This window comes from Rhipicephalus microplus, chromosome 9 (genome assembly GCF_043290135.1).
Source record: "Rhipicephalus microplus isolate Deutch F79 chromosome 9, USDA_Rmic, whole genome shotgun sequence".
Taxonomy (NCBI): Eukaryota; Metazoa; Arthropoda; class Arachnida; order Ixodida; family Ixodidae; genus Rhipicephalus; species Rhipicephalus microplus.
In genome coordinates this window covers 79,354,202-79,380,505 of record NC_134708.1, presented here as the reverse complement: position 1 = coordinate 79,380,505, position 26,304 = coordinate 79,354,202, and the positions used below count along the sequence as shown (strand labels likewise).

The window sequence follows — 26,304 nt, the reverse complement described above, 5'->3', positions numbered from 1 at the left end:
CTAATTTGTAGCAAGCCTGTACAAAATAAGCAATACATTGCGGTATTTTTATTTTTATTTGCTTTATTACACATGTGAGAAGGCTTGTATCAACCATAAAGATGTTTGCAACCTAAAACTCTTTCTTTACGCGCAAAAAGAGTAACAACGTTCAGTGTACTACTTTTTCAAGTTTAAATAAGTAAATATAAAATAAACTTAACTAAAGACGCATTTTTATTAGTTAAAATAACTTATGTTACAACATTGTTAAACAAAAAAAACGTTTTAAATGAACAGTTCAAATAAGTAACTATGTTGTTGCTAGCGTCGCTTAGTGAGTGTTTAAAAAAACAGTCGTTGCGACAACGCTACCTTCTTTTTTTTCGCTCAGCAACGCCGCAAATGCGCAACTCGCGCCCGTTAGTTTTGGCGTCCAAACTGGCTTCGTTTCCCACAATGGAAATGTGTTGACATCGTCAGAGAGTCGAAAAATTTCGTAAGTTCCCCGTCAACGTATCCACGGTTTCGCGCAAATCGGAACCCCCAGAGGAGAACACAACGTGCTATCGTCGTTCACCCGGGAACGCAGCGCGCGCGAGTCATCGGCAGTGTTCCCGACCAAAGCCTCACCGTAAGTGGACGACGATTCTTTCTGTGGCGGCGCTGGGTCCGTTGTGTCCCTCTCCGGACCAAGCGCGCGCACCCAAGCAACCCCCCCTTCTTCGGCGTCGTTTCTTTGTCGTTGTCGTGCGCGGCCCGAAAAATCTTGTGCCCGTCTCGCAATTCGGGACGAAAACAAAGACGACGCCGAGCGCGTTCGCGATGTGTGGGTTCGGCCCGCGCGCGCCACAGAGCACTGCGACGCGCCAAATGGCCTCGACACGCAAGCCGCGGCATGCTAGCGCGGGCTACATCGCGCACGTTTCGGTTCTCGGTGCGTCCTCAGTGCACGTAACCAAAACAATCACCCGTTTCACTTCTAGTTTCTAGTCCTCGCATAAAATGTGACCACCTTCTCTTCTCTATATCGAAGTTATCTCGCTGACGCAGTTTGCCTGCGTGGTTTGCGAGCTGCGGTTGGCTGCCGTGAAGTTCGATCTTCGACGCGGCAGTAAATCGCGACGCACATTAGCACAGAACTCTATCGGATTTTTTTTCTCGCGTAATATAAGCCCCTTGTGACCAGGGGCTTAGATGTGGTCAAAGCTTTCGTTACGTAGATAATCCAGCTCTCCGTGCACGACTTCGCATGCTAGGCAGACCGAGATTTTCGAGAAAACGCGGCTAATAGCACTCTTGCGATGAACGCGCTCAAAGGCCGTGTGCAGGAGACGCGGGAACCGATGCATTGCCTCCTTGTTAATCTGTCTTCCGTCGTATTTGGTGTTATGTAAGTCGCCATGTCCTTGTGTAATGCGCGTTTGTTCGTCTAGCAAGCCTGAATTTGCAGTCACCGGGCTGACGTTGGCGTCGTATCTTCCCACGTAGAACCTGAGTCATGGCAGGCGGTGGAGGCACGGATGGGGCAGAGCCCACAACTCCCACGGCACCTGTTTTCACGACCGAGGTGAGTGTGCCTTCTTCTAGGCTGCCAGTGTCAATCCATCTCACATGCCAAACTAATGGCACTCCTTGTTTCGTTCTCTCCTGAGCAGCTGGACAGCCCGGCCATGTTCGACGACCCGAACCTTCCCGAGGGCTGGCACCGCAAGGTTTGTCAACGGCAGAGTGGGCGCTCGGCGGGCAAGTTTGACGTCTACATATACAAGTGAGTCGTGGAAGCAGTACCTTTCGCTGCAAAAAAACCAGATTTTGATATTGCTCGGTTGGCCGAGGTTGGATGCTCAGACCTGCACAAGCCTTGAACGCAGTGATGGAAGTGCTGCTCCAAAGTGCAATATTTGCAAGTAACTGCTCCAAACCTGCTCTGAAATGGCATTGTCAAACTAAAGAGAATGAAGTTGAACCATGAGAACCATCCCGTGAGCCTAAGCGAAACCAAAAGCAAGCTGTATGCTATCATCCTAGTATGCTACTCAGTGGCGTAAATGCAGAAAAATCGCAAGGGGTGACACCTATTAGGCCATGCTGACCAATTCGTATTTTTAATGTGGGTTGTATTTTTATTTATATAAGAACTAAGTCATGCTTTCAAATAGAATTTAAAACGAAATGAGCATCAGGTCCGAGCTCCAGCAATTGCACTGTTCCATGCAGTCTATTTTTATTCACCTTTTTGGGATTTGGGACAGCTCAGGGGAGTTTAACCCAGCTATGCAGTAACAGATAAAAAGTCTTTTAAAATGTTGATTGCGCTATACTTAACTGTTAACTCAATTATATCATGTGCTAAATCTCAATGGGGACACTTGCAAGGGCTGTCCTCCCCAGCCAGACACAAGAAAAGTCTGGACTTCCTTCACCCCCCCTTCCATGATTTACGCCAATGATGCTACAATACCGCTTGTATACTAGCTGCATACTAGCATATGGCAGATGTAATCATAAATATAAATATTTATTAGATGCTTAAGTGATGTTTTAAACTTCAGGAGTCATTAAAAACATGCATGTGCTCTGAATACACCAATAGAAGTCCTTAGCTATAGCATTCTTTTCTGCTCCGAAGACGGTTAAGGCTGCTCCAAAGCAGCATTTTTTTATGCTCCTTCATCTGCTCCAAAAAGCAAAATGTTGCTTCCGTCACTGTGAACAATTCCGTCACATTGGCTCACGGCATCCAGTCATCATTGCCGCTTCTTAACTGCGGCATAGTAGTTGAAAAATAAGAGGAACAGAGAACTTCGACCCATGAATACCTTGATTTGACTGAGTTGGTCCATCGTTAGAGGACACCTGAAAAATGCTAACAAAGATTTAACATTGTGTCCTGTTGTATGCGTTTCATCTTCGTCATTCGCAGTTTTCATTTGTCTTCTAGCATCTCTTATCATATGCATATTCATAATGCTGATGGTACTAACTAGTAAGCAGCCAATGTTATGTTAGCCATGCAAATAGTGCGGGAGCACTAAACACATATTGCAGTGCAGTTCTTGATGTGTAGTCCTCCTTTGTTGTATATGTATTACTATTTCGCTTACTTTTTATTTATTTATAAATACTGCAATCCCTGATAGGGATTTTAGCAGGTGGGTTACAGTGCATAAAAAGGATACATGGTTTACAACAAACCTTACGTAACTACAAATTGTTAACCTTAATGTTTCCTCTAGTGACATTATGTGCATCTGCATTCTCATAGTATGCAACACAATGCATTTTCATTGTCTGGTGGTCATTGATTAGAGATTGATTAATATGTGGCGTTTAACGTCCCAAAACCATCATATGATTGTGAGAGATGCCGTAGTGGAAAGCTTCGGAAATTTTGACCACCTGGGGCTTTTTAACATGCACCCAAATCTGAGCACACCATCGATTAGGGAAACATGCCACTTTCGTCGTTTGGTACCTTTGAAACTCAGTTTAACTAAATGATTGAGGCAATCATTTCGTTAAATTGAGTTCCACTTTTAATTGCTTTAATTGGGAAGTTTATAAAAGCGAGAAGTGAATTTTTGGGACTTTCAAAACCCAAGACTGTAATGCAGTGTTGCCCGAAACTGACCAGGGCTCTTAATTTGCCACCACTACACGCCTACGCATGTGAAAATTCCGTGAAGGCAAGCCAAGTGAAAATTCCTTGCAACATACATTTTAAAAGCAGCTGTTTGTAAAAATTGGGGAGGGGGATCACTTCATTCTTAATAATTTGTGGGAAAACTCTGCTAAATTGAGTTCAGGGCCATGAAAGCTTCGTCAATTTGAATAGGTATAATGAGCCTTATGGAGACCTGCCGGGGAACGGAAGTTTCTTCGTGACATCTGGGAATTCATTAAATCTGATTTTGTGAGGGCAAGCTTTAAGGGCATTTGATAGCTTCCTCTTTAGCACAGCATATCTATGAGAATACAAACTCTACAAGTTCGAAGCAGGCAGAAGCAGCATAACTTGCTAGAAGTCTGCTTGCTTAAGCTGGCATGAAACCAAGCGGCAGGCCCAATTGATCTTGAACTAATTTCTTCACCAAGACAAAACCTACGATTTCTCACTGCACCAAAAGCCGCGATGTGGCTGCACTAGCATCTAAACATCTGGTCGCATATTCTGGTTGGCAGCCAAAGTAGCTCCAATGATTCTGATCGACGTAATTGGAAAATTACCTCGTTCTGCTCGACAAAACCTACAGGCTCTATGAGGAAACATTCCTCTTGTCCCCCTCGGTGGAATAGTGGCTACAATTCTCGGCTGTTGACCCGAAGGTCGCAGGTTCGACCTCAGCCGTTGGTGTCACACTTCGGTGGAGGCGAATTTGTAGAGGCCTGTGTACTGCCGGATGTTAATGAACACCAGAAGGTCGAAATTTCTGGAGCGCTCCACTATGGCGTTCCTCCTAATCGTGTCATGGTTTTGGGTCATAAAACTATAATAATAATAATAATTATTATTGTTATTATTATTATTATTATTACTATTATTATTAAACATTCCTCAAGAGTCTGATTTTGGACTAAATGTGCCAAACAGGTGAGAATTAGCAGCTGTAGCAGCGGTACATTAGTGTGACCCAACATATCTGGCTTTTGCACACAGTTAGGTTATCCCACTAGCATTTGTGTGTGCGCTTACTTAGCATCTGCCTCGGCATCTTGAGAAGGTCAAAATTATTTCTGATTCGTGTTCTGCACGTGTAACTAAAATTCAGCCCGAAACGTGACGCCCATAACAAATGCATGAAGGAGGGAATCCACTGTGTCACTCTCCTGCTTATTCCCTCACGTGGAAAAAGCCTGAACGTGTGTAATATTTTTCTCAAAATAAAGATGATCCTTTAGCCAACTTTAGTTTTGGATTTTGAAAACTGGCTCTGCGTTTCGAGAACAGTTTGTTCCCTTCTTCAAAAGGCGACTGTCCGGCTGGCTTCGAAGCTCGCGCATTTTAGTTGCTCTCTCCCTCTTCACCATCATTCTCCCTGCTGCTATTGTTAATCCATTGTGTTCTCCATTGGTTTTGAAAACCATATACCTGCATGCTTGGCAGGGTCCCTATTAAGCTGTTAACACTTTCCGCTATCGATGACCGAAAGCGACTGGAAGTGTAGTGCCAGTTTTTAAAATTAAAAACTAAGTTTGGTTGAAGAGTCTTTCAATACTTATAAAATTACCCAGCCTGACAGATCCCCGTTAAGTATGTTTACCTTTAAATATATCTCGCACCTGAAAGGGAAGGAGGATCTTTCTGCAAATAAATGAAGTTTGTTCATCATCTAGCACGATGCCTTTAAACTGGATAGTGCACATGTGTGCTTCGTTTCGTTTTGATGCAATGTATTCAGTCCTGCGTTGATTTATTGAAGCAAGTCTTTTTAAGGTTTGTTTTATAACCTCCCATTCCTATAGTCTAGCGTGGGTATTCGTGTCATTGTGAGCAGCAGGTGACTACATCTCTTGTTGTTGCACGCCCCGCCACGGTAGTCTAGTGGCTAAGGTACTCGGCTGCTGACTCGCAGGGCGCGGGATCGAATCCCGGCTGCGGCGGCTGCATTTTCGATAGAGGCAAAAATGCTGTAGGCCCGTGTGCTCAGACTTGGGTGCAGGTTAAAGAACTCCAGGTGGTCCAAATTTCCGGAGTCTTCCATTACGGCGTCTCTCATAATCATATGGTTGTTTTGGGACGTTAAACTCCACATATCGATCTTGTTGTTGCACATGTCTGAAGCCGTTAATGAACTTATACTATCCTCACGCTGGCACAAACAACATAAATGGCTTGGTTGCTGTTGGAACATTTTTGATTGTATGAAAGCTGAATGTCTATTCCAGCAGAGATGCGATCTAGCTACTCAATTGGCCATTGAATGTGTACTGTTATTCCCATTACCTGCAGCCATAGCGATACAAGAACATAGAACTCTGTCAGTGCTGTGGCTGATGATGATCAAGAGCGGGTGCACGTTAAAGAACCCCAGGTGGTCTAAATTTCCGGAGCCCTCCACTACGGCGTCTCTCATAATCATATAGTGGTTTTGGGACGTTAGACCCCACATATCAATCAATGATGATCAAGAGCACTTTGTAATGGGTTCGAAGCTTTAAAGGGGCCCTGCAGCACTTTCTTCAAGTAGCTATGGAATAGATTCACTGAAGGAGCTTATTGCCTAACAAATTCACCGCCACAAAAATTTTTAGAACCCATCTAATGCGAGCGGAGTCGCAAAGATTTGTCGCACAGCGCAATTGCATTCTATCTGCTCTCGTCCCTATGAAAGCGATGGAAACTAAGCAAGTAGAGACGGCACGGGGAAAGAAAATACGTCACATGCTCCTCGTGACCTTCAACACTTTTTTTTTCTGCATTGAATATATAGCACTGCACGCACGTGTGATAGCATGCGCATGCATGGACCAATAGCGACCTCTCGCCACAGCCTCTGTAACGACCGAGTGCGCCATGCTCAAATCAGCCAATGGCTGGTGCAGTGGCTGTGATGAGTGATTTTTGAGCTTGCCGCATTATTTGTCGTGGAAAGAGAAAGAAATTTTTGCTGACTTGGAAAATTTATTGTAAATTCCAGGCCATGTGCTGTGCCATAATATTAGGCTTGCGTGTTCTCAGTTGCCTCGACTACCAATCGGCACCATTTTCTGACCATGCTCAGTGTTGCAGGGCCCCTAACTACCCGCCCTTTACGCCATTCGCACTGTGTGATGCCTGGTTGTTATCTTCTATCACACTACATTACAGATGTTAACGTTATTCAATGCCTAACATGACAGTTAAGCAGGTGTAGATCTCGTTCTGAGATGTCCTTATATGCGCACAAAGTAGAGAGGTGTCCTGGTTTTGCATCATCGTGCAGTGTGGCTATTTTCCACAATTCTAAGAAGAGTTCCTGTTATTGACCCTTTATGCCAGGGTTCCAGTGCAACTTATTTCGTGTTTCACAAACTTGGCTGTATTTGCAAAACTCTGCACTTTCCTCAGTTCAAGCTATTTCTTATTTTACTGGTGTACTACTCTACGAGCATACTTGCAAACTTCATAGTGTGTATTTTTACACTCATGACTATGGTAGCTCCAGGCATTGCCACAGCAAGCTCAGCTGTATGCTGTGGCAATGCCGAGATATTGTAGGCAGCGATCGGTTCATTCTTTTTAGATGCCGGTGTTCTGCATCCTAATACAGTGTAGACCACTTATAATGTAACCGCTTATAGTGCAGAACCGGTTGCAATGCGGCCTTTTATGACTACTGTTTACCCTCCCGTAGGACCCCGCATATACGCATAATACCGCTTATTGTGCATTCCCCCAAGATGAAATACCGGCTTTAATGCAGTTGCGGGAAAATCTTTTCGAGAAGTGCGTTAGAGTGCGTGTGTGAAATGGAGCTGGTGAGCGAGCAATGAGGTCGTGATGGAGCAGGAGGGCGTGCAGAGTGAACAAACAAAGGACGAAGAGGGGGAAAAAAGAAAAAAAAAGGTAAAAAAAAGGAGCACACTCCATGGGCTTGCCACTTGCGCCGATGCGGCTACAGTACGCGTTGTTAGCGTGGCTCAACAGGACACTTGAGATCACGTTCTTATCAAGTGCGCTGTAGTTTCCTGCCGGGAAAAGTGTCGTCGTTATTGAGCTTCCCACAGATATCGCGCTTGCTACCAAGTCTGTAAGTTTAAAACTTTTCACGGTTTTATGACATGAGCATTCGCCTTTGCTGCCAGTGCCCAATCTCATGTAGGCTTGGCAGGCTTTCGTCGTTGATCTCCCGGCCACGAATGCGAACTTCGTATCATGAACGCTGTTCTTGGTTGAGTGCAGTCTTTTCGACGCCGGATCTTTTATGTCTTGGACAAAGTTCCCGCGACAACAAGCGAAACGGACGGCTAGGCCTAATTGGCTTTGGAAACTCTTTTGCGGTAGCTGCACTTGGCAGGAAGGGATACATTATAACATATCGTGAATTAAAACAAGGGTGGCATGTTCAGCGCTCGAATGGTGGTTCGCAATTCGATCGCCATGTCTTGAAATCAGGTGCGAACCAATGAAATTGAAGCATTGGCGTCTTTAAGAGCGTGAAGGGGTCTGTCAACTCATGTCTGGACATGAGTTGACAGTTTTGTAATTCGTGCAATCGGGGTGGTCTGAGAAGTAGTCCGCGAATTCTCTCGATGGTGCTGTCTTTTGTTAGACACCCTACCCCCTTTTTGCGTCGATTTTGTTGGAAACGCGTGTCTTTGGACGTTACATTTTTTTAACGTTTAGAAATTTGTATAGTTTTAAGCATCACGCATCGCATGCTTCGATTCTCGGATACGGGAGGCTGCATGCTCAACAAATTTTGCGCAAGTGCGACCCTTGAAAAATGTTGTTTTAATTGAAGTGCAGTGCCGCTTATAGTGCGGATATTCGCGACTTACGTTATGAGCGGTCTATACTGCACTAGCATTTGACCGTAGAAGCCTGTACGATACTTGCGGCTGTTAAACACAATAAACAATAAAACTTCAAAAGACAGTAGTTTACACTGAATTTCCGAAGCGTAGTGAAAGCTCTGAAGACTCTTGAAAAAATGCAAGTATTCGGTACTTGTCTCCCTTTACTCATTTTCATGCTCAGTCTACGAATTCAAACAGCATGCCATTGTGTGCTGGGTGCCCAGGCACGCGAGATCCAAGGTCACGTGATGGGAGACCTGCTGGTCGAATCCATCCACAAAAACACTGTTGATACATCCATGCCCATCCCTGAGCCTAACTGAAAACCTTCACTTTTATCGAAACCTCACGGCTTATTTGCAGTAGTACATCGGATAGGCGCACACAAAATAAACTACACGTTATTAAGCCGCTCCTTGCCTGCCATTTTCAAACTGGCACTGCATAGAAGTAACAGTTAAAAGGCTAGGAACAGGACATACACACAGTACACACTCAGATAATTTGTCTGGTAGTGAAACACCTTTGTGTGATAAGTATGGTGAATCCACTGACACTCACATTCCCATCCAATGCAGTGAACCAGGCTCAATCGGGAAAAAGCACTTCAATTAGCTTACCGAGAACAATTTGCTCTGCATCCTTGATAGGGTGTTCGTAGCCAAAGAACCGATTTATAAATATGAGTCATGGCTTGCACTGTTAAAAAATATTCATAGTCATCGAGCAAATCTGTAGCACGACCTCTCAAAAGAGGCTTTTGCTGCGGTTGCTTCTCTCAGAAGCACCCACTTCCCAGCCTTTCGCCTCAAAGGCCTCGAGGTGGCATTCATGCTATCTTTCGAGCGCTTACTTCTAGATACTATGGTCATTTGGAATTCATTCCACACCCATAGATCACATTACATGCTATTGCCTGACACGTATCGCTTTCCTCACGGTAGTCTACCTCCACCTTGCATTTTCATTTGTAGACTTCTATTAAACAAAACCTGATGACATCTTGGAACACCAGCATCGTGAATAACAAATATATGCATCTTCACATAACGAGCTCGACGTAGGAGACACTCAGAAATGCAGGGAGATACAAAAACCTATCCGCACTTGGGACTATGGCACACAATGTGGCCATCTCTTCCCCACATTATGTGGGAATGCAAGTCAAGGTCACAAAACATAAACCCTTTGCTGGTTTATACTGTACTAAGGGAGCCCTGGGAGGCTGTTCAGGCTTGAGCTGACTTGGAGACCCCAGCGGGGTCTCTTGATTCAGGCTGAACGTACAGCAATGGCCACAGGTGTCCTGGACAAGGGGCCCATCCCTGTCGCTCCTTTGTCTCTCATGTTTTTGAATAAAGTCTTTCAATCAATCAAGATGCCAGGAAAATGTGTTTCGTGTAACAAAAGTTTCGTTTACTAAGAGGTATACAGGATTAAAGGCAGTTCTATTTTGAGAGCGATTTTGTTTAAGGCAGTTTCGTTTACTAAGGCTGCTGCATGTGCTGTATTTGTGTATGTTTCAGCGATGAAAGCAGTCTTACACACTTTTCTGCCGTCAAAGAGAAACCCGGCAGATTAGAGCAGCATAACAAAAATGCAATAAGGCATATAATAATCATTGGGAATTAACGTCCCAAAATCACGATATCGTTAGGGCAGATGCAACATTGGAGACCTTCAACAATTAGGCCATCTGGGATTATTTAACATGGACGTAAATGTAAGCTTACAATCATCTGGCCTATCTTCCTCCATCTAGCAATACAATCAGTCGGGGGCCTACAGTGGCATCTGTCGGATTGTTTCTTGTGGCCACCGCGCTATAATACCACAATGTGTTGCAAGAGGCAAATCCTACTACAAAAAGTTCCACCATCTCCCACTAAAGGGGACCATGTGCAGATGCAAAGCAGCGGACGCTAACGCTGGCGGCGGCATTGCGCAGGAGGGAAACCTGGGGAAGTGCATAGCACGGAGTAATGGACTGATGTTTCCTACTGGATCATGCCAATCGCTGCTAATGGGCAATGATGGACAGAACACTTAGATTGGACACAGAGACCCGCAGTCCGCTTTTATTTAATGCGCATGCTGCGAAATTTTATTGCTTAACAACGCACAGGAGGAATTGCTCACCGGCACTACATTGGAGGTCAAGATCCAGTGTTTATATATATGTGGTGGCCAGTGAACAGTTGTACAGCACGAGCAGTTAGTTTTTTTTAATCAAAAAACTCGATAGCATGCCAGCGTCGGCCTTGCGAGATGAGAGAGAAGGAGCGTAGGAAAGAGGGAGAGAGACGCTCATGATGCAGTAAAGGTGGTGACACCGCACACCGGATTGAACTCGACCATAATATGCTTTGTATCTTAAAAAACTGTAATTTCTAACCGTAGACATTTTTCCTAAACGTGCATTTTCGAAGTGTTCAGTAATTCCTGACATTCTAGCTTGCTTGAAGGGGTACAGACTCAAAATTTTGCGGGCAAGACAGCCTGTGGGATCTCTTTCCTTGGATATGCGTATATTAACTGCAAATGTGGTTTTGATGGTGTTTATATTAATTTTTAAGTTTGCTCTGTGTATAAGCGCTATACGGCTCACTGCGCAACATTGACACTCTCGAAAGTGGCTTGTCAGTCGACCACTACTCAGCTGCTGCTTGCAATTTCGTGGCTGTGGTTCACGCGCTGGAAGTGTTGTATTCGGCAATGCTGTTTTCCCGTTTCATGCTTGAAAGGACTTTTTGACGCAAACCGTGCAGAAGTGCATCACAGTTCTGTGTGCTGATGTTGTCTTGCGTTGTACACGCTAGGTGAGGTGGTGATAGTTGCCTCGGTGGCTTGTCGTTTTTAGAGCCTTCTCAAGCCCAAACTAAGACTATTCGTTAATGAAGAGCCTGTGATTGATGATCTGTTACACACTACAGCAAACGATGTTTAGTATTATGAGTATCAAGCAACGCTCAACAAATGGCAACAAAAAAGCTCAAGGCCATATCTTTTGGCGCTCGCCTCTAATCTATCTAAGGGTATGATTTCTTTGTCAAATGGGACCACCGAGTTTTTTATCATTATTACTATTTTTTAATTGCTGATTGACAGTCGTCAGATGAATATTATCAAGGCAAAAGTTGTAACCTTTTTAAGTCATCGTAAATAATAAAAAATGGCAGCATATCCACAGAGTGAATGATGGAGAGTGGGGCGAGGCATCCGTCCGTTCATTCGTTCTTGCTTCCGTCCGTCCCTGCGTTTGTCCATGCACCCGCTCCTGCGTCCGTCCGTGCAGTCATCCGTGCGTCCGTCTGTGCATCTGTCCGTGTGTCCGTTCCTCAACCTATTCAATACTCCAAGTACTACCATCTCGCATCTTTTCATCATATATTCCTCATATAGAAGCACCGTCATCTAGCAAACATTCCAAGGACTGAATGAAAGGAGGCACACACACACATTCTTACGTCTTGCGCTTCATGTCTACTTTCCACCTTTAACCACCTCGAGTTCATGGTATATACTAGTTCACTGTATTCATGGCACTGCGGCCCAACGCTCACTAAACCTTTCTAAAACCAAGGAGGTTACACCCAGCGAGTATAACGTAGCAACCCTTTTTTGTCAGATATTGCTCAATGTACATGCCAATGGCTGCTAAGGGGTAATGAGAGACAGGGGAATTCGGCTTTTAGTTAACGCGCACACTTAGATTTTCTTTATTGTTCAATAACGCACAGAAGAAATCTCCCACTGGCACCACCTTTGAGGTCAAAATCTAAGACTGGTTACACACTACGACTACTACTACTACTACTACGAGGGATGAACGGGTGCCGCTTTAAGGAGCTTCGCCCCTAAAAAAAAGTCATTCGTGTGGTTACACACTTACGGTTTATTCATGAGTAACAGCAAATGAAATCGTTTAAAGGAAGAACTTTTTCAATGAATAAACAATCTTCTACTGTAATAAATGTCTGTGCAGTTCACAAGCATACAAAAACAAGTTCTAGAAGTGGTTTCACACGGAGAGAAAACACTCATCTTTGATCTAGTCAGCATTGTCTCGCCGTAAACGTTTCTGAAATATTGCTCGCTCATCCACATCTGAGTCCTAACTCTACTTATGACGAGCAGACATCTAATGAATCGGATCCTGATCCAGCAGTTGAGTGGAAATTTGAAGCAGTCACTGCTGGATCCATTTGCGGCTGAGAAATTAGCACTCACTTTTGTAACACAAGTGAATTGTGCGGGTGAATGCACTGAAGAAAGCTGTATGGTTGTTCAATCCAGTAAGCAAAAATAAGGCAGGAACATATTGTGACGACGCGAGATTGACGAGCACACAAAGCGCCTTAAACAAATACGATTTATCGATTGCAGGAAACAGACTGCAACGACTTCGTCTTTTTTCCTCGGCCAAGGACACTTGCGCTGCTTCGTTGTCCTCACCACTGGCACATATGCGCGGCATTATTCTCCCTTTAAAAAAAACATCATCCCGATGTTAAATGTTCCAGAAGCAAGGCGAAACCAAAACTGCACAGTCAGTCACTGAAAGTAAGGCTTCATCCGAAGCACGTGGACAATTTCTGGTGAATATCTGCGCCGCTTCAAACACTGCATGCCGTCCGGAACAACCTTGTAGTTGACTTCACTGATGCGTCGCAGAACCTTGTAGGGTCCGAAGTATCTTCGCAACAGCTTTTCGGAGAGCCCACGCTGACGAATAGGTGTCCAGACCCATACTTTGTCGTCCGCGTTAAATATGACGGGTCTGTGCCGGAGGTTGGAATGTTTGGCATTGTCGTCTTGTTGTTTGGTGATTCGCAACCTGGCAAGTTGTCTGGCTTCTTCTGCTAGCTGGGTAAACTCTTCGGCGTCCGTCTTATTGCTATCATTTTCATGAGCGAGCATTGCGTCTAACGTTGTAATCTCGCGTCCGTAAAGGAGACTGAAGGGTGTTTTCCGAGTGGTCTCCTGACGAGACGTGTTGTACGCGAACGTGAAGTAGGGCAAAATGACGTCCCAGTTCTTGTGCTCTACATCTACGTACATGCTTATCATGTCAGCCAGGGTCTCCTCCCTCGAAATCTCACGGATGACTTCCCGCAGAGGCCTGTCGTCGCAGAGGCTCGCCGCAGTCGTAACAGGGCTACTCGCTCGAACGTTGACCGGGTTCTGCTGGCGGTACCGTTGCTGTAGGGCCCGTTCAATAGCTGTGGCTTCTTTCGTGAACTCAGCTACTGTGGTTGGCGGATTTCTCACAAGCCCAGCAAACAGCTGCTCCTTCACGCCTCGCATTAGATACCGCAGCTTCCTGTCTTCCGGCATCTCGGGATCTGCCCTGCTGAAAAGACGGGTCATGTCCTCGGCTAACATAGCGACACTCTCATTTGGTTTTTGAATTCGAGCTTCCAAGAGACGTTGCGCGTTCTCCTTTCTGTCAAAACTACTAAAAGTGTCGATCAGCTTGTTGCGGAAGTCGTCCCATGTAGCCATGCTTCTTTCCCTGTTGATGTACCACGTCTGGGCGTTGTCTTTCAGGCAGAAGTACACATTCGCGAGCTTGTCTTCTGGGGTGGCCCACTGGTTGTACTCCGTGCAGCGTTCGAACTGGTCCAGCCAGTCTTGTGCGTCTTCATAGGTCTCACCATGAAAGCAGTCAGGAATCATGGGATTCTGAAGTGTCATGTGCGATGGAGCTGCAGTAGCCATGGTGGCTGAAGGAGGCAAGCGATTGCTGGCAGTTTCTGGCAAAGGATTGAGCTCAGGAGCCAGGCCTCCCAGATGGTGGCTGAAACGATGGACTGTTGTGTCGACGGGTGGTAGTGATTCCGGGCTCGAATGTCGGGTCCGCGAAGGGGTGTCAAGCATGAAGACATACCCAGCACCTCCACCAGTGTGACGACGCGAGATTGACGAGCACACGAAGCGCCTCAAACAAATACGATTTATCGATTGCAAGAAACAGACTGCAGCGACTTCTTCGTCTTTTTTCCTCGGCCAAGGACACTCGTGCTGCTTCATTGTCCTCACCACTGGCACATACGCGCGGCAATATAATCTCATCTTATCGCTGACACAGCATTTCATAAAGGGCCAGCAAACAGGCTTTGTTGTTTTTTGTACCCCCCTCACCCCCAAACATGCTTGCCAATTTGTACAGTAGACCGCAGTGATCACATACTCCGAATATTACAGTGCTACACACCGCACATACCCTCCATTTCGGAAAACAGTCCTGCACCTGTGTCCCTCACCCGCGCAGTCGGACGAAAGCTTGCCTATGGGCAACGTTGCGCATAGGCAAGCGTTGCGTTGCGTTCTTTGCCCTACGATATGGTGCCTTGGCATTGTGGCAATGCAGGGCTTATTTTCATTTTTCTGTGCTGCCCTCTGCTGTTTCAAGGTCAAGACCGACTTCAAGATCAACATCACTTAGGAAAAACACTGAGGATACGTGGGAGACGTGGACAGTCTGCTAAACGTGGCAAGTTTTTGCATGGCTGAGCGATTGAGTTGTGCAGATGACTCACTGTAAAAACATGACCAAGGTTGTTATAAAAGGTAAATGATAAATTTCTCACCGCTGACTTTTATGCTTCCCAGACAAGGAAGAGATCGATATTGCAGTTTTCCTTGTGCACAGTTCAAAAAAAATCAGTATGCTTCAAACAATACACGCAAAAGTAAGGTAATGCACTGGCACTAGTGAGATGACCTGCAGCTTTTCTAGAAACAGCATGGTTTGTTCTAAAAACAGTGCCCCTTTGTTCAAATTTTGTCATTTCCTTGTGAAGGGCTGTTCCGGCTGTTCATTTCTGATTCTTAAAATATAAGTGTGCTATAAATTGGCATGTGCTACAACTTTGTAATATTGCTACGTAGCTGACAAATCAGAAGATGACAACAAAAAGTGGACTGGCTTGCCCGCTGTGCGTGCTGTGCGCTTTGTTCGGTGTTAATACACTCGCCAATAGTCATGTCTCGTCTCATTTTACGTAACATTTGTGGTGGAGGTGCTGGCTCTTCTTTGTACCATCACTAAGCTTTGCAGCGGACGCACCATCACGGGTCCAACCATGTCGCAGGTTCAAGGAACATTGTCTTCACCACCCGCCTCTTCTGTGACTCCTACTTACGTCGTCCTACCTCGTGCTTGTGGTCCTGGCGTATTTTCCGAACAGGATGGCTTTGACGTTGACAAGTGGCTTAACGCATATGAACGGATCAGCGCCATGTATACGTAGGACCCGACAGTCATGCTTATCAACGTTCTTTTTTACTTTTATTACCCACCGTGGGTGTGGTTCGAGACGCACAAAGCCGACATTACCAGCTGTGACACTTTCAAAAAGAAGATCCACGACTTTTTTAGTAACACTGCAGCAGAACAGCGCGAAATCAGTTGGCTACTTGGGCATAGACGTAGACGTCATCGCCCTTTGCCGCCAGGTTGACGAACACATGCCCGAGACTGAGAAGGTATCTATCGCATGTGCTCAAAGGCATCGCAGACAATGCCTTCAACCTGCTTGTTTACACTAACGTTGCCACCACCAATGAAATCATCATGGGGTAACGCTACGTAGCTGACATATCAGCGCTCAGAGGATGACAGCAAAGAATTGGACTGGCTTGCCCAACCTGTGTGCTATGCGCAGTCTTGTTCGGTGTTGATACACTCGCCAATAGTCACGTCTCGTCTCATTTTATGTGACAATATAAATACCTGACCTGAAGTCAATAATTCAAAAGACATTTGACAAGTCCTTGCAAATTAGTCGCAACAATGTAATTTCAACTGTGACAAAGCATTTTTGCCTCAGCGGGGGGAGTCTGTGTATGAAAACAACAGGTGCCTTACTGTTGGAGGACTTCACCGTATGATGAACATAAATTACAGGTGTTATCATCAAATTAATTTAATGCATGTCATGTAGGGCATGATTTACGTGCATTCTCAGGGTTAGCTCATGGCCCTTTTGATAGCGTGATGTACTATATTGGTATTGCATGATGTGAAGAGTAAAGGAGGGGCATGAGGTGCGTGCCGTACTTGGAAGCGCAGCGACGGTGCACGAGGGGAAAAGAGTCGCCCGAGGGCAGGCGCACCAGACATGTAGACGCCGGAGATTGGTTGGACAAATGCGCGTGGCACGCAACCCAAGCCGAGAATAAAATCCTAGAGGACGAGCCGACACTAGTTGCTAGGGCGCAGAGCTGCGAAGACATGAGAAACGAGCATCGCTACCGCAACGGAGAAAGTAGAACCTCCCGGTTCTGAGGCTGTCAATGAAGAGGCTCGGGGAGTAGCCGTCAATATCAGAAGAATCGAGTGAGGCTGTCTAGACTTGCCGCTACTTGTCACAGCAGTTCCTGGGTGGTCTACAGCTCCTCCGCTTAGAGGCAGAACATATGGGGCCCGCACAACAGTCAATACACCGTTGAAGAGTTAGGCGTGGCCTAACCAAGCCAGAGAAGATGACGAAGACCGGAACCAACCGGAAATTAGGTCGAGTGGCTTGTTCGGCGAAAGAGGACGACAACAGTAGGACCTTAGGGACGACTTCAAAAACAGTGCTCGACTAACCGTCGACACGACAAGGGGCAACTCATCGCGACAAGTCATAAGAACATTCTTTTATAGACGCCATATTGGCTTGGGGCTAGGGCTAGAGACAGATATAGACTGGACTACAGTCAATTTTGATTTGACTATGTACGGGATGTCTTCGGAGTATTTCTGTGTACTCTGAGTGTTTCGTTTTCACCTTTTTTACTTCTCTTGTATTTGTGTAGTGTGATAAAGTGTGTTTGTTTGCCACGCCCGTTTCCCGTCTGTCTCAGATCCATCCTTTGCAAGCGCTCCTGAGATGAGTTTCTGACACATGATGTGACTGAATGACGAACATGAACGATAGGTTGTTACCATCCAATCATGAAATGCGTATCATGTACAGCATGATTTATATGACAGCCTTGGCAGGCTTGCGACCTTTTTTTTTTTTTTCGAGGTGTATAGTATAACCTCTTTAAATATACCCTCATTAATTAAATAAATCAGACAATTCGGGTGTTATTTCTGGTCCCCGCAGGTATAGGTATTGTGTAATGGCATCAAGCTCCCATTAATTTGGTTATACTTGGCCACAAGCAGGTTAATTCAGACGATTATATGGGAACTTTAAGCTCGAAGTGCCGCAAATGTGTGATGCCAAGGAGCGAAAATATGGTTCACGAACAACCAAAATGGCTGTGGGCCTTCAGAAAGGCGTGGTGGCTATCCACGATCTTACTGCAGTCGCTTTATTGGTGACAAGGGCTTCAGCGGCTGCGGCAAGTATGTTCGTTGTCAATTTGGCCCGGCATATGGGAACTGTGTAGCCCTTATCTATAAACGTGCCGATAGTGATTGGAGTCAAAGTTGCAACTATTTTTTTTTTACTCGTAGGTGTCATACATAAATGTGCATTAGAGAAGTGTTGCATGGCAGTTTTATTCCGGCTCCAAACATAAGCCGAATACGTGCTTTTATAAAGAAGTTACTGGGGTCAGAACATTCGTTAAGGCTGGTGTCAAATTTTCGTGTGGCATGGGCATTCTTCTTAACCATAAGGAAGAGAAGGCATGACACCACATCAGCGATATGCCATTGGGGTGGAGCCAACAATTGCGCAGGGCTTCCCCCACGCATGAGCACGTTTCATAGTTGCGCGGAGAGGAAGTGCAGGGCAAGGAGCACCCTTCTTCTATCGGTAAAGTAGTGAGACTCCTCTCTATCTCCTCCTTAATTCTGGCAATACCGCTGCTCACGGCAGTCTCGGGCTGCACGAAATGGCAGAGGGAAGCGCAGGAAAATCAAAATGTAGACTGAATGGCCAAAACTGCACCATCGCAAGGCCAAGGTGCCGGTTCGTAAAGCGAAGGACCAATCAGCGAGCATGGTATGTCAAGTTGGCCATGGGCCTTGTTTGCTTCTCTGCAGTGTGAGGAGGGTTGGTCATTTGCGGCAACTGTTTTTCAAAAGGGGGGGTCTGCGCTGCTCGATGCTGTAGTATTCGAAAAACGTAATCACTGCGGTACTGTACGGATTGGTAAGCTTGTATAGGTGGTGAGAAAAAAAGAGGTCGGAGCCTGTTTACTAGCTCCTTAAAGGAAGCTGAAGAGGTCGTAGAACTCAATAGAACTTCGTAGTTATCAAGGACCAACATTGTTGTTGGTAATTTTGTCATTTGCTTTCGCACTTGTTGCAGCAGGAGCTTCAAAATTCCTGAAAGAAAAATTTGTCTTGCTCATCCCGCCAGCTCACCGAAACTGTCGGTGTGGAAATCTACGTCATTTTCGGTTCCCTGGCGAAGCTGTTTTACACTGTAATACGTTCCCTGTTCACTAGACACCTTCAGCTCGTTGTCGTTTTCACTCAGCCATGTGCATATGTAGCACACTGAGACAGTGCAGGGAACTGCGTAGATTTCGTGTTTTTGATTAGCTTGTTTTGTCGAGATGCTATGAACTTGGCTGCAAAATGATGGCAAAACCAAGTGGACGCTCCATCACCCTCCGCTCAGTCGGCTTTGTAAGTGGAGCAAAAAATATGATCCATATTCCAAGTGCTACGTGTGCAAGCACCTCTCGTATCTTCAGCCATGGCCTCCATGACAAACTCATGATGTGCCATTGACGAAGCTAATTGAATAAGCACGCTTCTGCAGCACTCCTGTTGTAAATAACGTGGCGTAATGAGGATGATGTTATCATGTCTGCACAGCATCTCGAGAAGCCTTGTGTGGCCATAGCCTCTCCTGCCAAAATGTGCTATTTGCATAATCTTTTGAGAACTTGCATCGCTTTTCGTATTCAGAAGGGATAAAACCGACAGCCGTTCTTATACACACCAAGATCTTTTTTTTTTTTTTTTTTCCAACTGCTTCAGCTTTTCTTTAAGTAGCAGTGGCCATTTGCAGATTACGGTTTCTGTGCCAGCAGCACTATTCATAGCATTCTTTTCAGAATGAGCAATGCGAATAATGGTATTGTCTCATCGGCTGCTGTTGTGAATGAGTCAAGTAGGGCTGAAGGATGCCATGGTAAATGTAGACTTTCACATCACTGCAGCCAAGGAATTTATCAGTCTTCTAATTGTCTGTCTCATTTAATGTAATCTCATGGAACCGCACATTGCACCCTAACAGCTGTGCTCAAATGTGAAATTAAGGTGTATAGTAATTGTCTCACACGCCTTCCCCCACCTTTTCTCTCTCTCTTTCTTTTTTTCTTGACTTTTATAAGGCTTCACTCGCAAACAAAACCATAGCGCTTCACGGCACAGACTACTCAGTGACGTTTGGGAAGGTTCAGAATTGTTTTGGTCTTTTTTGTTAAAATTACGGCACAGGGCATGACTCATCAAATTCACTCAAGAGCTTTCACGAGTGCCTCTGGTAACCCTGGAAAGTTCAGTCACTGATGTATAAAAGACGGTGTTTTGCCAGTGATCAAATTACCGGCAACCAACAGCTGTGCTTATTGTACTATAGCACATATTGCTTTTTCTTTTTTTTTCCCTCTCAATCACCTCTCCTTCCTCCAGGCACAACCTTGCTCAATAAAGAGGTTCATTTTCAACAGTCATATCGTCACCTCCTTCATTGTCCTGACCACATAGTGTAATCATTCGTGTCTGTGTGTTGTTCTACTTTTATTTTTACTATTTTCTCAATGTTTTTTCTTGGCGTGTGTGCGCTCATGAAAGAGTTCTAACAGATGTAACACTTGGTTATATTGTAATGTCACACAGCAACGTATTAAAGTAACCAATGCATTTTTGTGGGTTCTGTAAAAGATGTTTTGGGGAGAGCCAATTTTTTTAGCACTGTCTAATGTTTGTGTGCTTGTTGCTTCCTTTTCACTTAGCCCGCAGGGGAAGAAGTTCCGCTCACGGAACGAGTTGGCAGCCTATTTGGAGGAGGTGAAGAGCACACTCACGGTGTCGGACTTTGACTTTACTGTCAAGGGTGAGCAGTCCAAGGCCAAATCAGCTGGACTGCCTCCACCACCGTCGGCACTAAAGCCAGTAACGCCAACTCCAGTCAAGCGGGAAAAGAAAGTGTCACCCGAGAAAAAGCCAAAGTCCAACAAGAAGTCGAAATCTGAGACGAAGCCACCTGTCGAAAAAAGGGTACCGGCAGAAAAGAAGACACAGTCGGTAAAGAAGGCTGCCCCCGAAAAGAAGGTGTCTTCTTCCGGGGCCAAGCCAGTGTCTTCACCAGCGCCACGAACAGGTCGTAAGTTAATGGTCAGACTCAATTTCACTTCCCCGAAAAAGCGAATACTGAAAAACTACTCTGAGAATAAGGTTGAAAGTGGGGACACGGGGGGCGGGACGGATGATAGTTCGGAAAGCCCGATTCCGGTAAAGTGCGAAGATCAAGTGCCACCGGAAGCAACGGACGAGAAGAAGCGGACTGAGACGGGGCTCAGCACGCCAGAAGTGGATTCTGGCGCTGTTTCAGGAGCAGATAGCACACCCAAGAGCGAACCTGTTACAAAGAAGAACAAAGAAAACGCCGTAGACAAAGTCTCAACTAAAAAGAAAAAGAAGAAGGAAAAAGAGGAGGCACCGGCAAAAAAGCCCGACAAAGTTGTGACTGCGAGAAAGGAAGCTCCACAGAAGCCTGAAAGCCGGATGCGGAAACGAAAAATAGTGGAAGTTGAGGACATGCTTTTCAAAGAGTTTGACAGGCTCGAACGGAAGCCAGTAGTGAAGCCAAAAGCAGTACCTGAGGAGAAGAAGGTCGAGTCTAAAGACAGCATAGCAGATGATGTGGCTGCCATCAAAGCAGCTGACGCTAAGGTTGCTCCAGTGCCAGATGAGAGCAGGAAAGACCAAGCGAAAGAAAAGCATGAGGGAAAGAAGATCAAGAAAGTGGAGGGCAAATCTAAGGCTAAGGCAGAGCCGGAAATGAAAGTTGAAACCAAACAAGAATCTGAATCCCATCCAAAAGTAAAAGAGCAGACTCCCAAGGTTAAAGGTCATCAAAGGGGCAAAGCTCAAGTGAAGGACAAATCGCATGCTAAGCCGGAAAATCAGAATGATACTGAGCGTAAGTCTAAAGTAAAGCCTGTGCCAGTACCACAGCCAGAGTTAGAAGCCGCAGATAAGCCTGAAGCCCACTCTGAAAGTGTGGCTGATTCTGAGGCCCCAGATCAGTCTGGCAGCCAACCCGAGCCACAAGCAGCTCCTGAATCAGAAGATCAGCCTGAGCCTGATGTTCAAGCAGAGCCCGAAGCTTCATCCATGTTCGAAGACAAAGCAAAGTCCGAGGCTGAGCTCGAAGCCCGGCCAGACTTCGATGGCCACTCGAAGTCCAAGCTTCTTATTGAAACACCTGTTCAGTCTAAAGCCACGACCCACCCCAAGGCCGAGTCAAAACCTCCGTCAGAGGGCAAGTCGGAGGCAAAGCTTCAGGAGAAACAAAGAACGAAGCGCCTGAAAGAAGAAGATGTTGTTAACCGCATAGCAAAAAGATCTAGAAAGGACAGTGAACAAAAGAAGGAGACAGAAGAAAGTTCTGAAACTGGTGCACCTGAAAATGGTGCAGAAAAGGATAGGCAGGACTCGGCATTAGAGCCGGGTGAGGCTGCCCCCAAGTCGACACACACGCCAGAGGTACAAGCTTCACCTAAGAAAGGTAAGAAGGAGGGTGAAAAAGATAAGGTGAAGGAAAAGGATGCAGCCGAATCAAAGCCGGTGCGGGAAAAAAGCAAGCGGCAAGCGGAGCGGCAGTCGAGGAAACATGACATTGAGAAGGCACTGTCTTTGGACACCAGGCACGGTACCGAGAGGCAATCCCGAAGAGCTGGCAAGGCAGACAAGCTGCTGTCACCAGGCATGAAACGTGATGGTGAACGGCAACCAAGAAAAGGTAAGAAGGCTGAGAAGACGCTCTCTCCTGGTGCGAAGCACATCTCAGATCGGCAATCCAGGCGGGGCACAAAGGTGCAGTCTCCGGAGGCAAAGCGTGACGAAAACAGCAACAAAAGCGACGACCAACTGTCCAGCATAGAACCGGAGTCGCAGTTTCCTACTGAGGAGCAGATCAGAGAGGCTGCTCGTGCGAAACTAGCAAGCAAGATCGAGAAACCGGTGGATCCGTACGAAATACCGCTGCCCCCTCCCATCGACATTCCGTCTGTACCAGATGAGGATGAAGAGGACGACATGGCTGTTGACGAGGCTGCGACCGAGATGTCGCAGCGAGAGCTGAGGTTGTTCGAGATGAGCCCGCACCTGATCGAACACAGTTACACCAAGATCCCCGACGACGAAGATGCGGATGCCACAGAGAAACCGCATACGCCGTCGCCTTCCCGCAAAAGGGGCCGATCATTAGTGTCTGAGAACGAAGCCGAGCTCGACGAGGCGGGCAAGTCACCCTCGCCACGACGTCGGCAGCGGCGCAAGAAGGGAGTCGGCGAGAATGCCGTGCAGCACGAAGTGAAGGAGGATAAGTCGGCAGCCCTTATTGTGGGCCAGAGCTGAACAGTGTGAAAGGCTGGCTCACTCGTGCCTCACACACTTTTGATTGTTGCCTTGGCTCTTTTGCTCCGAGGTCTTTAACCTGTATTTATCAAAGACTGAACCATTGCAGCAAAAAAAGCTCCACTCCCTCCTTCTGTCGCTGGAAATTATGGCCTTAGGCATACATGTCTTTTGGGTCCTATTGGTGACCTTTATATCATGCAAAGCTCTCAAAAAGGCGAGAAATGAGGGTGGTTGATCATTAATCTAGCAGTTTCTTGTTTTCTTTTTTTTTCTGACCTGTTTGGAAGGTTCTTATGGTGGTTAATAATCGGCACTGAGGCTTACGAACATCGTTTGTTTGGTTGGAGGAGAGAGGTGGGACTGTTGTTTGTTTTCTGTTTTAAATCTGGGGGGGCTTTTTTTGTACACGCATTTCTGGATTGTCATTACTAGGTTGTATCATGCATGGTGCATAAAGCAGCAGGTGCCGCATTAATTTGTTCATAGCAAGTTGTACCTTGTTCGACCATGGACTATCATGTACAGTAATGAGACGTGTCATAAATTCATGGCCGTGTTTACTGTATCGTCAGTGTTCATTCACGGGCCGCACATAGTTTGGTCAGTGGAAATGGTCTGCTGCTGAAGGGGGGGGGGGGGGGGGGCTGTTTCGTAAAATGCGTAAAACGAATGAGACGTCGCAGCCAATACTACAATTCTATGATGTGTTGAATGCAAACAAGATTGCATCTTTTGCAATGACGATATTGTCGACCATCAAGTGCACCTTTAATTGGTCCTGGCTGTAAAAAAAAAAGATGTTTAGTTAGCTCATATGGAGCTTGAAACCTTTTCGATGGGATGCTTGCAAATTTAACAGCTCGTCCTTTTAGATGTTTCAGTTACGCCGCCCGAGGGTGAGAAAAGATCACATCTTCTGGGCGCTTGTGAAAACACTGTAGTGCATAAAAACCATGAAACTTTTCGTTAAACGTAGCTCCTCGATTGTACTGACTTTATAAATCTTAGTTAAGCGACTACAGACGTGTTTTATTCTTGTCTTGTGCACAGACGCTGTTGAAAGGTGCGCATCTTTTTGTTCCACCTCAATGAATCGGGCTTGTGCGGAGTTCCGACTGTAAGATGTTTCTAACGGTCATTTTAACACATTCCTTGAACATGTGTTTCGGAACTAAAAAATATTGCTCTACAACTGGCAACAAGGCTACTTTTGTGCAGTGCAGTTTTGGCGTTGTTTTGAGGACTAAACCGAGGCATTTGGGAATAGTCGTTAGTGCAGTCGTTGTCTTGATGGCTGGCATGATTGGTACAACTCTTTAGGAAGGAGTATTTGGCTATTGTGCACTATTTCGGCACAGTGATTTATCGTTTACGAATGTCTTCACGCCTTCGTCACAGAAGGGGAGGGAGAAAAAGGTCCGAGGCAACATGGAAAGAAAAAAAGGAGATCATTGTACAAAGGTGTACATAATAGCATGGCTGTTTTTTCATCAAGTCAGTGCTTTTTGACCCATATATCTTTTGTTATTTTTTTCTTGAAAAACGTCATGACATTTTTTTCGTATACAACACCCCCATTACAGTTTGCAGCCTATTTGTAAATTTATGAATGAAGGAAGAGAAAATTTCGAGGGCTGATTTCTTTGTGTGGCACAACCTAACTGAAAATTTGCTTGTTTTAGTAAAGGTTTTGTACATTTATGGCATTTATGTCGAATGGCCTAGGCTGATGTCGAATGGCCTTGGCTGCTCTCTTTTTTCTCTCATCGGCTTTCATCGTGTCGGCAAAATCGCTCAGTAGTACAATTGTGAGAAGCTCTGTGACATTTCTGTTGAAACGTGTTTTGAAGGCACGCACACTTACGCCCAATAAAATATAAGGGGAGTGCCGACCTGAACATCTTTTTGCGTGAAGTTGCGTCTTTGCGCCATTGAATTCGTTTACCAGTGATTTTAGTATTTGCACTGGGTGGCATCAAAGCATTTATGCCGTCAGAAACGAAACCACTGTGTGAGCCGTCGCACAACTAAGCACCGTCAAAAGCTAAAACTTCCTTAGCCATTTTGATCACATAATACACACACAGGGCAGACACAGAAAAATCTCCAGGGAGATGAACTTGGCTGTGATGATTTTTCTTCGCGTTCATGCTTTCCTTTGAAAACAAACCCTATGTGAAAAGTACTACGCTCACAGTGGTAAATGCTACGAAAAAAAAAAAAAAAAAGCTTGTGATATAATAATTTGTGTGATTAGACATAATGCACAGTCCCCGTAGTTTCGGGGAATGGGTCATTCCAATGTGTGTGTGGGCATTGCTTTTTTGAGGATACCTGTATCATTTCTTCATAGTCTCAGCTTGCATGGCACCACATTTTGCATCAAGCAAAAGGGGAGGCCAAAAGAGAGGAGAAAAAAAAAAAGGAAGGTCATCACGCCCTGCTATTCCCTAGGAGGTTTTATCGACAAATGATTCACAAGTTTTATAAAAAAATACACAAACTGCATAAGTGCTGTGTGTCTCATGTTTCCCTAATTGTGCAAATCCACTGTAAATTGCTACGACTGGCACTCTGCCTTCCCTTTGCTTATCCCTCTCCGTATAATTCCACTGTAGTATTTCATGACAAATCATTGTTCAGTACAATAAAGAACTCATTATCATGCTGTCCACAAATAGTTGTTGTCGTTTTTGGGGAGCATAGCACTCGAATATGGGTTTTGGCATAAAAAATTTTATTTGACATTAAAAGAGCATATGTTCTAGGTTGGAAACGACCATTTAACTAGCAAGCAAGAACTAAACAACTGTAATATCTCAAGGTGCTCTACTTTGCGCTAAGTCTCGTGTATTGGGCTGCATTTACTGGTGACATTTCATAGATGTGTGTGTTCATGTGTGTGTGTCCATGTGTGTGTGTGTTTCATAGATGTGTAGAAATGCACCTCACAGATTAGCTTGTTTTGAAAAATTTTGGTCGGTACCCTTTTAAGGACGTAGCAATAAGTATTGTGCTTTTGTAAACGTTCCGTTAATGAAGAAATGGGATAAATGTAGGAAGGTATTGGTGTTGTTACTACAATTGTGGCAGGAACTTCAGGTGTAAAATACATTTCAGTAATTAGTTTCTTTGGTCAACAACTGAAACATTTAGTGATAGTGTTTATGATGCAAATTAAATACAGCTTAGAATATGTAATGAGGATTTATTTTAGACACAGAAGTCATTTGGGCAGTTTTTACATTTTGGTCTGTTTAAATTTTTCG

General features: G+C 45.3%; 1 protein-coding gene across 2 annotated transcripts; it reads left to right on the top strand.

The window, feature by feature from the left end:
• Window positions 1-335: 335 nt before the first annotated feature.
• LOC119164728 (uncharacterized) lies at window positions 336-25,713 on the top strand. Of its 2 annotated transcripts, none has more exons than XM_075873925.1 (4): window positions 336-478; window positions 1,471-1,549; window positions 1,638-1,750; window positions 20,404-25,713. In XM_075873925.1, exons 2-4 carry the CDS (start codon window positions 1,481-1,483, stop codon window positions 23,030-23,032), a joined length of 2,811 nt encoding a protein of 936 aa, XP_075730040.1. In that variant the 5' UTR covers window positions 336-478; window positions 1,471-1,480; the 3' UTR covers window positions 23,033-25,713. The 2 variants fall into 2 exon arrangements, with proteins under 2 accessions (XP_075730040.1, XP_075730039.1); XM_075873924.1 differs by having other exon boundaries at window positions 356-613.
• Window positions 25,714-26,304: the final 591 nt, after the last annotated feature.

Coding starts and splice junctions, on each gene's coding strand:
- LOC119164728 (XM_075873925.1), top strand. CDS start 1,481: ATGGCAGGCGGTGGAGGCACGGATGGGGCAGAGCCCACAACTCCCACG. Junction 1,550..1,637: donor CACCTGTTTTCACGACCGAG/GTGAGTGTGCCT, acceptor TCTCCTGAGCAG/CTGGACAGCCCGGCCATGTT. Junction 1,751..20,403: donor TTTGACGTCTACATATACAA/GTGAGTCGTGGA, acceptor CTTTTCACTTAG/CCCGCAGGGGAAGAAGTTCC.